This window comes from Squalius cephalus (assembly GCF_949319135.1).
Source record: "Squalius cephalus genome assembly, chromosome: 20".
NCBI classification, from domain to species: Eukaryota; Metazoa; Chordata; class Actinopteri; order Cypriniformes; family Leuciscidae; genus Squalius; species Squalius cephalus.
This window is the reverse complement of record NC_137141.1, coordinates 35,679,335-35,695,510: the sequence shown is the minus strand read 5'-3', so window position 1 is coordinate 35,695,510 and position 16,176 is coordinate 35,679,335. Positions and strand designations below refer to the sequence as shown.

The 16,176-nt window shown below is 43.0% G+C and overlaps 1 protein-coding gene across 1 annotated transcript; it reads right to left on the bottom strand.

The window, feature by feature from the left end:
• Nucleotides 1–6,618: 6,618 nt before the first annotated feature.
• On the bottom strand, nucleotides 6,619–15,893 carry dlk1 (delta like non-canonical Notch ligand 1). The gene is made up of 5 exons (XM_079853823.1): nucleotides 15,686–15,893; nucleotides 15,390–15,450; nucleotides 13,726–13,856; nucleotides 12,021–12,117; nucleotides 6,619–7,360 (listed from the first exon to the last, which is right to left on the bottom strand). Exons 1-5 carry the CDS (start codon nucleotides 15,750–15,752, stop codon nucleotides 6,835–6,837), a joined length of 882 nt encoding a protein of 293 aa, XP_079709949.1. The 5' UTR covers nucleotides 15,753–15,893; the 3' UTR covers nucleotides 6,619–6,834.
• Nucleotides 15,894–16,176: the final 283 nt, after the last annotated feature.

Sequence of the window (16,176 nt, the reverse complement as noted above, 5' to 3'; positions counted from 1 at the left end):
ATAGGATAGGCATCTGAAATGGTCTTGCTATTTACCTTCCGATAGTCAACACAGAATCGGAATGTTCCATCAGTTTTCTCTACCAGGACAACGGGTGACGACCAAGGAGAGAGGGAGGGTTCAATGATGTTCTCTTTCAACATCTTTTCTACTTCTTCTTCAATAATCTTCTTTTTAAATGGTGAAACCCTATAAGCCCGGGATTTTACTGGAACTTCGTCTGAGGTCTGAATTTGATGTTTTACCACTGAAGTTTTTCCCAACTTTCCTGATGTTACATCCGGCCATTCCTGCATCAGCTGCTGTACCTCAGGAGGGAACAGATCTCCGTCAACCATTCCCGGCACATCCTTTCCGGTTCTTGAAAAGGAATATGATTGTTCCTCAGTTATAGGATAATACAAGCTGAGGTTGCTCCGTGGATGAGAGCTAATCATTTGATTTCCAGATCCTTGGATAAAAGATGGTTGTTGACTACAGATAAAAGGATAACCAGAGTCACCTCTTTTAGAGGGTAGTTTGTAACAGAGTTGTGAGAAATCAAAGGTGGCACCAACACGAGTCAAAAAGTCTAATCCCAGAACAACAGGAAAAACCAGGTGGGAGTCTTCCATTATATACACCTCCACCTTCCCTCTTTCTTGGTGCCACTCATACTTCAGCTCAACTTGTCCCTTCGATTGATGCATCTTTCCATCAGCCATCACAAAGTTCTGCTTAACATTCTGAATTTCATCATAATAATAATTAATAATAATTCATTACATTTATATAGCGCTTTTCTCGGCACTCAAAGCGCTTTACATAGAATGGTGGATCTCCTCAACCACCACCAATGTGCAGCATCCACCTGGATGATGCGACGGCAGCCATATTGCGCCAGAACGCCCACCACACACCAGTTTACTGGTGGAGAGGAGACAGTGATGAAGCCAATCAGTATATGGGGTTGACATTATTGAGGATCTTGTTCACCAGCTCTTCCTCACTCAACTCAGGTTTCCATTTTATACACAAAGCTCTGTAATCATATGCAAAGTCTCCAAGCTTTTGTCCAGGTTGCTGCACCATCACTCTCAGCTTCTCCTCCACTTCACTCATATAGTCTGCAGGGAGAAAGGCTGCCATGAAAGCTTCCAGTCATGGACTGTACACTTTACAGCCCTCCACCAACTCGAGGCTGAACTTTTAGCTTTCACATCGTTCTATGAAATGCAATACATCCGCTATTTCCATAGATAGTCCAAATTCAGGAAACTCTAGTCTAATCGGAGGATTTGCACAGAAGGAGGATGCCAGACCAGTCAAGCTATGTATATTAGTCTGAGACACATTACTAACAAGCTCAACATGGATTTGGGGAGTCGTGGTTCTCCTCGTAAGTAACCTTGGAGAAGTAGGGCTACTACAGAACTTAACTTTCAACAGTTTCCTCTCCCATTTCTCGTCTCGACGAAGCAAACAATTCACCACTTCCCTTTCCAACCTCTGATTATATTTTTCTTCTAATTTGGAGAGACTGATATCGATAATTTCCCTCAAACTGGTCTCTCTATTTAGAGAGCTATTAATGGCATCAGTTAGTTTAGTTTCTAAAACTTGTATCTGTTCTTTCACATTCCCAACTTCAGTTTTCATTTGCACCATTTCAGTTTGTGACAAAACATTTACAACACTTCTTGTCTCATCATCATCATCATCATCATCATCATCAGACTCATCAGATGTAACATATAATGAACTTAACATAGAAGATATTTCATTGGTGGAGTTCCTTCTTAATACAAAAGATTCAGCAGAAAAATCTGGCTCATTACCCTTTTGTTCTTTGTCTTGTCCCTCTACGTTCTCCTCATTAACACTCTCCATTATCCCCAATAATATACACACCACTTGCACATAAACAACTTCCACGTACGGTCCACCAATCTGTAACACTCTCAATATTAGCGATGTCACATCAATAAAATACAAATAGTTCAGTCATTTCACGATGCAAAAGAGATGTGCATTATTTAAATGCCCAGAATATACATATCAACAATCAAACACATGAGCAAAATCCACTTTGTCGTGACTGATCGTAGTTCCCATAGTCTTTGCACTAACAGATGAGTCGCATATCTCTTACCACAACCTTCGTTAGTCCCAGACAAATGTACCCCAGTCCTTTGTGCCGCATTGCGTCAAAAAGTCCAATGTCACGAAACACTCCAAAACAACACAAGTAAATCCTGCCAGCGAGGCATGCTGCAAACAAGGATATCCACCTGGTAAGCCAGAGGTCCGTCAATTGGAAAAGTTCCCGGGAAAACAACACACCACACATTGGTTCCTACCCCCTTATATACATATGCAATCGTCATTCATGAAGAAAACACCAAACAGGAAGAAACAAAAACAGGAAATAATACAAGAGTCCAGCACAGCATTATAGGAATTGGAGTCAAGAACTTCATAGTATTAGAAATCAAGATACAACTTGATAACCTTAATCCCATTTCCATTCTTGCATAACACACTGACATAAATTAAATATAAATATGTAGAGGTGCTACAACACACCAACAGCAAATACTGCCAAACCATTTCCCATCATCCGCAAACACAAAGAAAGACGTAAGAACCCAGTGTCCTACCGGTTCCACGGCAGCAAACATGTCCAAAGACGTCAGTCCTGTTGTTTTGTCCAAATCCAATCGTGCAATAATCCTTCTCATCAAACATACCTTTTGTTGACTAAATTATAGAGACACAATAGAAACCCAAAGCCACTGAGGAGCTGACACACACACACACACACACACACACACACACACACACACACTCACACACTCTCTCTCACACACACACACACACACTACAGGTGTTAACCCCACATTATTAATCACACTCCCCTTCTGCCCTCGGTCACATGACATTCACATCACATGACTCCAACAGGGACCATGACAGATTTGTAAAAAATCATCAAAATGGAAGGCACATTTTTTATTCTGGCGGGCAAAGAGTTAAATATACAAATAAAAATATATTAAAAATGTTCCTGAAATTGTGCCATTCTGTTCCTAGAAGATCTAGTCCTGATAGAAAGTAACGCAGTTCTGAATAAAGCTGTTCCTGTATTGTGGAATGTAACGCACTGTATTGACCAATCAGCATCCAGAACCGGAACGATGCCGATGAAGCCTAACATTTACTGACCCGTCCTCCATATTCCAGATGATGATCCAGTGTGTGTTTATGTAAGAACATGGAGGGATTTCCAGAGGAACAAAAGACACATTCAGAATCATGCGCTGGTCTGTGATTCCAGCAAACTCAACGAGGTCTCAGATAAAATATACATATATACATTTACAAAGGGTTAAATGAGTTTCAGCCGGTCCTCTGATCTCGTCTCCATAAAGCCTCACTAAAGCAAGACAGCAGCATTACTCTGGGATTCGGTGCCTTGTGTCCTCAGATCATGATCTTACTGCCTTAAAATGTTGAACAATATCAATCTTAAACCTGTCTTAGTCATAAATAACACCATATAAACTCTAAGCATATTGAAGTTGATTAAAAAAAATAATTTGAGATTTTTACAGCATTTTGAACCTTCATATATCAGCATCTGTCCCCAGGCCTGTGCCTCACAACTTCATGATAAATACAACACTTACTATACATGCTTTTTTTCTTTCTTTTTTTTTACATTGTATATCAGTAATGATTCACTCTAATGTATATATTTTTTTCAATCATTAAATTTAATAATTACATTTAATAATGATATTTTACATTTATTTGAACAATTATAATCTAGGTTTTTAGCCATCATCCACCCAGTTTTTTCTGACTACTTTCCCTTTAAATAAATTAAATGACATCATATCATAAAGCAGTCGTCACTTTTTTGGAGGGAAAACAACTTGGGAAAGTGAGTGAGATCATTAATTATTTTAACTGTCTGTTTTTACGCATTTAATCTTTCAAATATGATGTGGTTAACCTGAGAACATCCACCCTGTTAAGGGAAATATGACAAAAGTTAGTAGAAAAATCATGTTTTTAAAATTACAGTTTTGAAAGACCATGCAATTCTTTATTAGATAAACGTCGTTCGCTTGTTTTAGCTCAGACTGATCTGAGATCAGGATGAAGAGCTAACAGAGAGGACACTGACAGTGAACATAGTGATTGTCAAAGTCATTTATGTTTAAAGTTGAAGAAGTAGTGCAGACCTATTTAAAGTTCACTGGCAATGTTTTACATATTTACCATCTAAATCCAGTCAAATAAAGTAACTCTAGGGTTGGAACTGAAATCATACATTCATTTACCACTTAAATTAATTTGTCCACCCTGTTATTATTTTTTACACCGTTATTATTTTGTCCACCCTGTTATTATTCTGTCCACCCTGTTATTATTCTGTCCGCCCTGTTAAGCAGTTTTCCACAATAATTTCGTAAAATTAGCACAAAAAAAGCAAACATACTAAATATTCAGTGACAATGAAAATCTACTAGAGTGTCAATAATGTAGAACTTTAAAAAATGAACAAAAAAGCCTTAGTTTTAGGCGTTTGTATCTGTCTCTTACAGGGTGGACATGTTTGATTGACATTTCATTTATTTTGTTTAATAAATGGTTACATTTATTTACCTGAGCTTGACCAAATAATTTTTTCAAATGTTTGATGTAGATGAAGATGTTCTTCCTCAGTGTCTCTGTCTCGTTCTCCAGCACAAACATCTAAACATTCTTAAATCAAGACACATTTACTGGAGAAGCAAAATTACTGAAGATATTAAGTCTTATTTTCAGAAAAATCGTCAAAATTAAATGAGCTTATGCTAAAAACAAGAACAAATATCCTGTTTTTCCTTTGAATTACGTTTATTTTTCCCAGTGGCAGACATTTTTTGTGTCATTTAAAGCATAAACTCACTTAGTTTTGCATTTTGCTTCTCCAGTAAAAGTATCTTGATTTAAGAATGTTTAGATATTTGTGCTGGAAAATGAGACTGAGGAAGCCAAAATTATGACAGAAAACTCGCAATTTCGATTTTTTAAAAACTTTTTATCATGTAATTTCTTGACTTGACTATGTCCCCCTATGTGGCATAAATGTGCTTCCAGAGACCATCAGATCAGACATGTGCGATGCATCTCTGGCCGACAGAGTGAACGCTGCTGTAAATATACAGTAAACACAGTAAAAGCAATAACACTGAATGACAGCTTCTCTCCCGCAAAACCAGCGATCCTTAATGTGTCAATCAGATCGAAAGCAACGATCCATCAAATCAACTGTCGATTTAAATCATTAATTGAGCTCAGTGCAGGAGAGCTCGTGTTTGTATGTCGCCGCCTTCTGGACACACGCAGAACTACCGCCATTATCCCTGACGCGTCACGAGGTGCATGACGAGGAGAAGTGCTGAAGCTTGAAACACGTCATTATAATGATGTAGCCGCAACAAACGTCTTTATTTGACCATGACCGAGTGTTTGACCTTCAGAAGAGAAGAGTGTAGGAGAAAAGCCCATGGAAAGTGAATGTGAAACACGTGCTGCGGTCATTAGCGTAATTCCGAGTGTCACCGGTAGATGGCTGCAGAGACCGACTGTCACTGAACATCTGTATTTCAGGAGGAACACAAATGATCATTTCTGACAACACAATCAACTACGAGATTTCCCAGAATAAAAAAATAGCTATTGTGAAGGTCATTCTTTTCATTTTTTTTTTTTAACTAAAATGCAAAACCATATTGGCAAGACAGCATGCATAATCATCACTCGAGAATGAGTAATAGAAGTCTACATCAATAAATACTGGTTTATTTAGAGCTACATTAATCCTCTGTTCACATTAAAATATGTGCATGAAAAGTAAAAGAATCAGTGAAGAACATAATCACAGTTCATCTGCTTCAGGACATTTCAATAACAGGATCACTGAACTCACTACAGAGAACTGGAGAACAACATCTATCACTGGCCTTCGGGATGAGAGAGACAGAGAGAGCACTAGTTGTAAATAAATAAATAAATAAATAGATAAAATAGAAAAAAAATGTACTTTAAAAATTAATCAAATAAATAAAAAGATTAAACTAAGTAAATAAATTAGATTAAAATGGGTTAGGATTGGTTGTTTTAATTTTTTTTTCTGTTTCGTACAGCACTTTGGTCAGCCTTGGTTGTTTTTAAATGTGCTTTATAAATAAATATTGTATTGTATTGTAAAATACATAAATGACTAAAATGAGTGTTTAAAATAATATAATTAGTAATAAAAAATAACTAGATAAAAATATTTAAAAAAATATAAAAAATGTAATTAATTATTTAAATAATACGATTAAAACAAGAAAATTAATTAAAATACATAAATGAATAAAATTAGTGTTTAAAAAATATATTAGTAATAAATAAATAAAACAAAGAAATAAAAATAGAAAAACATCCAATAAAAATAATACATAAATCATTAATAATAAGATTAAACCAAGCAAATAAATTAGATTAAAATGCATTAATAAAATTAGTGTTTTAGATTTATATAAAAATTAAATAAATAAACAAAGGAAACATTTAGCATTACATTAATTAAGAGAGTAGAAAAAAAGTCTAATAATGTATAACTTAATAGAAACTAATTTGTGTTTATAAAAGACAGATAGCTTGTGAATGTTCGCCTCACATGATCATGTTTGTATGTATGCATGTATTCCCACAATAAGTACGTCTGATAGGAACCCTGTAATCTGAGATCCGGCTCATATGGAGGTGTAGTGCGGCCCGTACGCAGCTGTGGATCAGAGATCCGGCTCAGGCTCATATGGAGGTGTAGTGCGGCCCGTAGGCGCTGAGCCGGATCTTCTCGGGCAGGATGGTGTTGACCGGCGCGTGCTGGAGGAGGCTCCTCTGGCTCTCCTGAACCAGCCGTCTGTACCTGCGGTTGGCGACCCACACCTCGCAGCGAGGGAAGAAGACCAGGCCTGTGGTCACCAGCACCACCAGACAGGTGAGCAGACCCAGGACGGCGAAGCAGAGGATCTGGCTGCGGGTCGCCAGCGGAGCGGACACCGGGACCGGCCGGAGGAGCTTGTGGAGCGCCGGAGCCGAGAAGCGCTGGGCTTTAACTCTGGGCTTCAGCTTCAGCTTCCTGACATGAAGTTCACAGGACGGGCCGGTGAATCTCGGCAGGCAGGAGCAGCGGATCCCGCTAACACACCGGCCCCCGTTCAGGCACGGATTGGGCTCGCAGACGTCCAGCTGGATCTCACAGAACGATCCGGTGAACCCAGCAGGACACAGGCAACGGCTGGCGGAGCAGGACCCTCCGTTCTGACAGCGGGAGCTGCGGACCACAGGACACGCATCATCACACGCCTCTGTCACACGCATCATCACACGCATCATCACACGCCTCTGACACACACGCCTCTGTCACGTCACGCATCATCACACGCCTCTGTCACGTCACGCATCATCACACGCCTCTGTCACGTCACGCATCATCACACGCATCATCACACGCATCATCACACGCCTCTGTCACACGCATCATCACACGCCTCTGTCACGTCACACATCATCACAGGCCTCTGTCACGTCACGCATCATCACACGCCTCTGTCACGTCACGCATCATCACACGCATCATCACACGCATCATCACACGCCTCTGTCACGTCACGCATCATCACACGCATCATCACACGCCTCTGTCACACGCCTCTGTCACACGCCTCTGACACACGCCTCTGACACACGCCTCTGTCACACGCCTCTGTCACACGCATCATCACACGCCTCTGTCACACGCATCATCACACGCCTCTGTCACGTCACGCATCATCACACGCATCATCACACGCATCATCACACGCCTCTGTCACGTCACGCATCATCACACGCATCATCACACGCATCATCACACGCCTCTGTCACGTCACGCATCATCACACGCATCATCACACGCCTCTGTCACACGCCTCTGTCACACGCCTCTGACACACGCCTCTGACACACGCCTCTGTCACACGCCTCTGTCACACGCATCATCACACGCCTCTGTCACACGCATCATCACACGCCTCTGACACACGCCTCTGACACACGCCTCTGTCACACGCCTCTGTCACACGCATCATCACACGCCTCTGTCACACGCATCATCACACGCATCATCACACGCATCATCACACGCCTCTGTCACACGCCTCTGACACACGCCTCTGTCACACGCCTCTGTCACACGCATCATCACACGCCTCTGTCACACGCATCATCACACGCATCATCACACGCCTCTGTCACACGCATCATCACACGCCTCTGTCACACGCATCATCACACGCATCATCACACGCCTCTGTCACACGCCTCTGACACACGCCTCTGACACACGCCTCTGTCACACGCCTCTGTCACACGCATCATCACACGCATCATCACACGCATCATCACACGCATCATCACACGCCTCTGTCACACGCATCATCACACGCATCATCACACGCCTCTGTCACACGCATCATCACACGCCTCTGTCACGTCACGCATCATCACACGCCTGTCACGTCACGCATCATCACACGCCTCTGTCACGTCACGCATCATCACACGCATCATCACACGCCTCTGTCACGTCACGCATCATCACACGCATCATCACACGCCTCTGTCACACGCATCATCACACGCCTCTGTCACGTCACGCATCATCACACGCCTCTGTCACGTCACGCATCATCACACGCCTCTGTCACGTCACGCATCATCACACGCATCATCACACGCCTCTGTCACACGCCTCTGACACACGCCTCTGTCACACGCCTCTGTCACACGCATCATCACATGCCTCTGTCACACGCATCATCACACGCCTCTGTCACGTCACGCATCATCACACGCATCATCACACGCATCATCACACGCCTCTGTCACGTCACGCATCATCACACGCATCATCACACGCCTCTGACACACGCCTCTGACACACGCCTCTGACACACGCCTCTGTCACACGCCTCTGTCACACGCATCATCACACGCCTCTGTCACACGCATCATCACACGCATCATCACACGCCTCTGTCACACGCCTCTGACACACGCCTCTGACACACGCCTCTGTCACACGCCTCTGTCACACGCATCATCACACGCATCATCACACGCCTCTGTCACACGCATCATCACACGCATCATCACACGCCTCTGTCACACGCATCATCACACGCCTCTGTCACACGCATCATCACACGCATCATCACACGCATCATCACACGCCTCTGTCACACGCCTCTGACACACGCCTCTGTCACACGCCTCTGTCACACGCATCATCACACGCATCATCACACGCCTCTGTCACACGCATCATCACACGCATCATCACACGCCTCTGTCACACGCCTCTGACACACGCCTCTGACACACGCCTCTGACACACGCCTCTGACACACGCCTCTGTCACACGCATCATCACACGCATCATCACACGCCTCTGTCACACGCATCATCACACGCATCATCACACGCCTCTGTCACACGCCTCTGACACACGCCTCTGACACACGCCTCTGACACACGCCTCTGTCACACGCCTCTGTCACACGCATCATCACACGCCTCTGTCACGTCACGCATCATCACACGCCTCTGTCACGTCACGCATCATCACACGCATCATCACACGCATCATCACACGCCTCTGTCACGTCACGCATCATCACACGCATCATCACACGCATCATCACACGCCTCTGACACACGCCTCTGACACACGCCTCTGTCACACGCCTCTGTCACACGCATCATCACACGCCTCTGTCACACGCATCATCACACGCCTCTGTCACGTCACGCATCATCACACGCATCATCACACGCATCATCACACGCCTCTGTCACGTCACGCATCATCACACGCATCATCACACGCCTCTGTCACACGCCTCTGACACACGCCTCTGACACACGCCTCTGACACACGCCTCTGACACACGCCTCTGACACACGCCTCTGTCACACGCCTCTGTCACACGCATCATCACACGCCTCTGTCACACGCATCATCACACGCATCATCACACGCCTCTGTCACACGCCTCTGTCACACGCCTCTGACACACGCCTCTGACACACGCCTCTGTCACACGCCTCTGTCACACGCATCATCACACGCCTCTGTCACACGCATCATCACACGCATCATCACACGCCTCTGTCACACGCCTCTGACACACGCCTCTGACACACGCCTCTGACACACGCCTCTGTCACACGCCTCTGTCACACGCATCATCACACGCCTCTGTCACACGCATAATCACACGCATCATCACACGCCTCTGTCACACGCCTCTGACACACGCCTCTGTCACACGCATCATCACACGCCTCTGTCACACGCCTCTGTCACGTCACGCATCATCACACGCCTCTGTCACGTCACGCATCATCACACGCTTCATCACACGTCACGCTAATGCTTCAGACAGACTGAATCCACACAGCGTATTTTAGCTTCACCGGCACCACTGTTCACACTCGAGTCTTTACATCATACATCAAATCAGGGAAAAGAGGAGGCGTGTTCCGGCGCAAACGTTCCCTGGTGCTATTTTGCAGTTTCAGAAAACAATTCCGCCACTGACCAGGAGAAACCTCGTCTAAAGTCAGTGCCGCATGTTATTCAGATCCTATTTTAAGGGCGCATGCTTGGCCATAATGTAGCGTGTGCACAACACACACACACTTTGCTTCTCTCATCTACACAGACGCAGCAGTTCACATTTTAGAAAACCATACATTATTACAAGGAAAAATCATCAAGGGGATCAATCATGGGGAAATCATTGTTGTGTCCATGAAGATGTGAAAAATAGGCATAAATCTAGCTTACACATTTACCCAGATTATCATACGCCTGTTTAAGCGAAGCAAATCTGGGTGTGTTTCTCCATCCCCAATGTCACTTCTCTGTGTTTTACGGCCCTGACGAGAACGTCGGTCTCCTCGGCTGTGAACCGCTCCTGGCAAATCCGCCGTTATAATAGCAATCCGCCATGGAACAAGCGCGCCTGCTCTTAAAGGGAATGTGAGATGACGCTCTGATTGGTTTATTCCACGTTACGCCCAAACCACACCTATGAGTAATGAAGCGACTTCAGACCAACACATTTTAGATTTGCGTCGCCGCAAGAGTCATTTATCCCGCCGGTATAAGAGCAACAGCGCCCGAGACCCGCACACAAAGTTACTTGCGTTTCGCGCTTGATACTTGCGTTTCAGAACGTTAAAATAGGGCCCTTAATATTCAGTAATATTATTGATGTGAGTGAACTGAGATGAGAACAAAACTTGATCTGAATAATGACTCTACCCAGCAAGCAATATCCGTCATTTCTCCGTCTCGGTTAACTATAGACCCGGTATAGTCCAGCTTTGAGTAACACACTTCTAGACAAAATAACCTTGAGTTTGGTTTCATTACATGACTTTTCTTGGGCTGTGGTGTAGACATCTATTACATGTTCACTGACAGCCCAAACTTTGCCTTGTTTGAGCCTAGACGTGTCTTGCTGGGTATTGTCTTCCACAGAGCTGCTTTACAGCTTAATCTGAGTTTGAGTTTCACATTAATGAAGTTTGCATCATTGATTCTGTTTATTACTGAAGCTGCTTTGAATCGATCTGTACTGTATAAAGCGCTGTAGAAATAAACATAACTTTATATGATGCATCTAATGCAGTGAAGTTCAGACATGTTTAAGACTTTATGTGACGACTGTTTTTGTTAGTCTAATGTTGCACACTTGATGGATTGCTCTTGATTTCTGTGTAAAGGTCAAATACGATCGATCAATGTGAACATTAATTAGTGCCAGCGCTGGATAATCTCAGGTCTCAAGAGCAGCTTTGTGTGAGGAATATTTCTGTGGACTAGTGAACATGCTCTTCTCTCCACACACACGTGTAACAGAGGAAACAGTCGTCAATGTTACCCGTCTCCAGCAGAGCAAACACACGCATGTCCTTCTCCGTCCGTCTCCACACAGGTGGAGTTTCCCCGGCAGGGCTTCGATGAACACGGGCGAACGTCTGAGAGGAAGAGCAACACATCCACTGTTACCGTCTCTCACACACACACACACACACACACACACACACACTCATACGGCACACACTGCTGCTGTGCTGGAGAATATTGTGGCATGCTGAATTATCAGTCTATTTAAAAGAACTCAGCTCTGTTGATTCTCTCAGTAAACCCGAAACGCTCCGAGAACCTTTAGCTGACGTTCTGGTGAGGTTCTCTTATAGTAATGAGAAAATTACATATTCAAAATGATTTGGTCTTTAATAATGTTCTTAAAATATTAACACAAATGTTCCCAGCAAACAATACCCGTAATTTCTCCGTCTCGGTTAACTATAGACCCGGTTCAGTCCGGATATGAGTAACACACTTCTAGCAATAATAACCTTGAGTTTGGTTACATGTCTTTTTGTCAAAATAACTCGCGATATGTGTGATATTCCATCTTGTAGACGAAGTAAACAGTGATTAGAAGGTGTTTGGTTTCATTTCTTCACTCATTTCATTTCTTTGTTATCTAATTGATGACTAGACTATTCTTGGGCGATGATTTAGACGTCTATTAAACTTTCACTGACAGCCCAACTTTTATCCTAGACATCAGGCTGTGTTTGGACGGATATTAGACGTATTTTGCTGGATTATTTAAACATCATTTATGGAATGTACTGAAACATTTCAGTTGTACATTCATCTAACTTTTTTAAATACTAGTTTCATAACATTTAGAGAACGTTCAAAGGAATGATACAATGGAATGTTCCAAGCGAAACTTAAAAAAAAAAAATGTTTAAATATACTTTTGGACTTTTGAACATTCAGAGAACATTCATTAATAGCGTTTTAATAACTTAATGAGAATGTCAGCCGAACGTTTGTAGAACATATACTTTGACAGCTGCGTTTATAACGTCCAGTGCACTGCACAAACAAATATTGTCTTGTTTTCCAGCACAAACATCTAAACATTCTTAAATCAAGAGACATTTACTGGAGAAGCAAAATAACTGAAGAAATTAAGTCTTGTTTTATGAATTTTTTTTTATTTTATGCTTAAAACAAGAAAAAATATCTGTCAGTGGGTTTAGAAAAATAAACGGGAGTTTTCCTTTTGAATTAAGCTTACTGGCAAATATTTTTCTTATTTTAAGCATAAACATACTTAATTTTTATGATATATTGACTTCAGACTTGAATCAACACGCACCAGTGCTGCATTTATCTAAATGTCAGAATCATTTCTTAACAAACAAGTATTCATCACTTCAATGAGCTCATTGTTTCTGCATTAAATTATTACATTGATTAAATTAATACCTTTTTCGCTAAATTTGATTTTGTATATGTAGATTTCTGAAATGCATAACTTAGACCGTTTCCTCTGATAACAGATCACTCTAAACACTGTAATGTGGACTCATGCACTTTCTGTAAAGCTGCTTTGAAATTATGTGTATTGTGAAAAGCGCTGTACTAATAAATGTGAATATACTGTATATATATTTTATCTCAAGTAATTTAGCTTCTCCAGTAAATGTGTCTTGATTAAGAATGTTTATGTGTGCTGGAACAGCAGACAGAACCCTGAGGAAGACTGTGGTGTCTCGGACCTCGATCGCAGCGTTCTCCCGTCCAGCCGTGCTCACAGATGCACTGGCCTGGTTCCTCACAGGTCCCATACGCACAACCGACCGAAGGAACACACTGATCACACGCCGGCCCGCGCCAACCGGACCTGCACCTGTAAATCACACACAACACCTGCGTTTACACACACACACACACACACACACACACACACACACACACACACACACACACACACACACACACACAACACCTGCCTTTACACACACACCTGCCTTTACACACACACACCTGCCTTTACACACACACACACACACCTGCCTTTACACACACACAACACCTGCCTTTACACACACCAACACCTGCCTTTACACACACACCTGCCTTTACACACACACAACACCTGCCTTTACACACACCAACACCTGCCTTTACACACACCAACACCTGCCTTTACACACACACAACACCTGCCTTTACACACACCAACACCTGCCTTTACACAAACACAACACCTGCCTTTACACACACCAACACCTGCCTTTACACACACACAACACCTGCCTTTACACACACCAACACCTGCCTTTACACACACACAACACCTGCCTTTACACACACCAACACCTGCCTTTACACACCCAACACCTGCCTTTACACACACACAACACCTGCCTTTACACACACCAACACCTGCCTTTACACAAACACCTGCCTTTACACACACCAACACCTGCCTTTACACACACAACACCTGCCTTTACACACACACAACACCTGCCTTTACACAAACACCTGCCTTTACACACACCAACACCTGCCTTTACACACACAACACCTGCCTTTACACACCCAACACCTGCCTTTACACACACACAACACCTGCCTTTACACACACCAACACCTGCCTTTACACAAACACCTGCCTTTACACACACCAACACCTGCCTTTACACACACAACACCTGCCTTTACACACACAACACCTGCCTTTACACACACCAACACCCGCCTTTACACACACACACACACACACACACACACACACACACACACACACACACACACACACACACACACACAGTCAAACCAACATTCACTCACACACCTTCAACATTTCTCACATCATCAGTTTATTCGCTATAGTTTAGAAAATGGTAATAAAATATGAGCAGAACTCAGTTGATATTTGACTGGTTTTGTCCGTCCTTCTGTTAGACTGTCTCACACATGAATTATGTTGAATATCTGTCAGCTGTTAAATTTAACTACACAATTAGATAATACCAGTTTAGCTCAACCAATCACCAAGCAATGCTTCATTGTGTTCAGTCTGTGTGTAAAAAGAGCATTAGCAATTAAAGAAAACACACTTCAGCAAAACATGATCAGCTCAAAGTGTCCCAATCATTACTGCTCCCAAATTTTAATTAATGTCACTGGTAGTCACTGGATGAAGAGTGTTTGGGTGTAATATGTCACAGTTTACTTTATTCTGCTCTCCTCACTTACATTATGAACTATAGTGTCCTGATCACACTAGTGAAATGATATCTGGTGTCTGAATAGTGTTTGGTTTGACTGTGTGTGAGCGTCTGGGCAGTTTAATTCAGTCTCTCACACACTGACAGCATCTCTATGTGTTTCATTTGTTTCTAAAAAGGTTAATGACGTTTTCAACACTCACCTGCATTCTCCAGACTCACAGAACCCGTGCTGTCCATGACATCCAGCAGCACATTCCGGACCTGAACACACACACACACACACACACACACACACACACACACACACACATATTACTGACGAATAAGCAATCATCTGTCCGAAGTCTGTCATGCATCATGCCTCACGCGCACTCCAACACATGAAGTTTGACTGACAGCTGTAGAAATGCAACGGATGCTGATTATGCGCGTCAGTAAATCAGTAAAATAAGAGCGACGTAACGCAGATATTAAGATCTATATTCCTATATTTCACCTTGAGTAGAAACGGGCGCGCAGAAGAGCAGCAGAAATGAGAATCCGAGTCGGAGAAATACATTCATCCTCCCGGAGCTCGATCTTCCGCTGATAATCGCATTCACATCATCATCATCATTCAAACTTACTTATCTATAAACTAGTCCTGTAATCTCTGAACTCCGTGAGCAAACAGACACTGTGGAAATGAACAAACTCCTCTGAGAAAGTCCAGTGTGATCGATGAGTCCGCGAGCCGCCGCTGCTTCAGTCAGACACTAAACTCCACCCATCAAACACCTTCAACTACACACATGAACATCACAGAACTAAACTCCACCCATCAAACACCTTCAACTACACACATGAACATCACAGAACTAAACTCCACCCATCAAACACCTTCAACTACACACATGAACACCACAGAACTAAACTCCACCCATCAAACACCTTCAACTACACACATGAACACCACAGAACTAAACTCCACCCATCAAACACCTTCAA

Excerpts from the sequence above, each read along its gene's own strand:
- dlk1 (XM_079853823.1), bottom strand. The coding sequence starts at position 15,752 with ATGAATGTATTTCTCCGACTCGGATTCTCATTTCTGCTGCTCTTCTGC. Across the intron at positions 12,118-13,725 it reads GGGAGAACGCTGCGATCGAG|ACGTTCGCCCGTGTTCATCG; the intron begins GTCCGAGACACC and ends TCTTCCTCTCAG. Across the intron at positions 7,361-12,020 it reads GTTTGCTCTGCTGGAGACGG|CTCCCGCTGTCAGAACGGAG; the intron begins GTAACATTGACG and ends TGTGGTCCGCAG.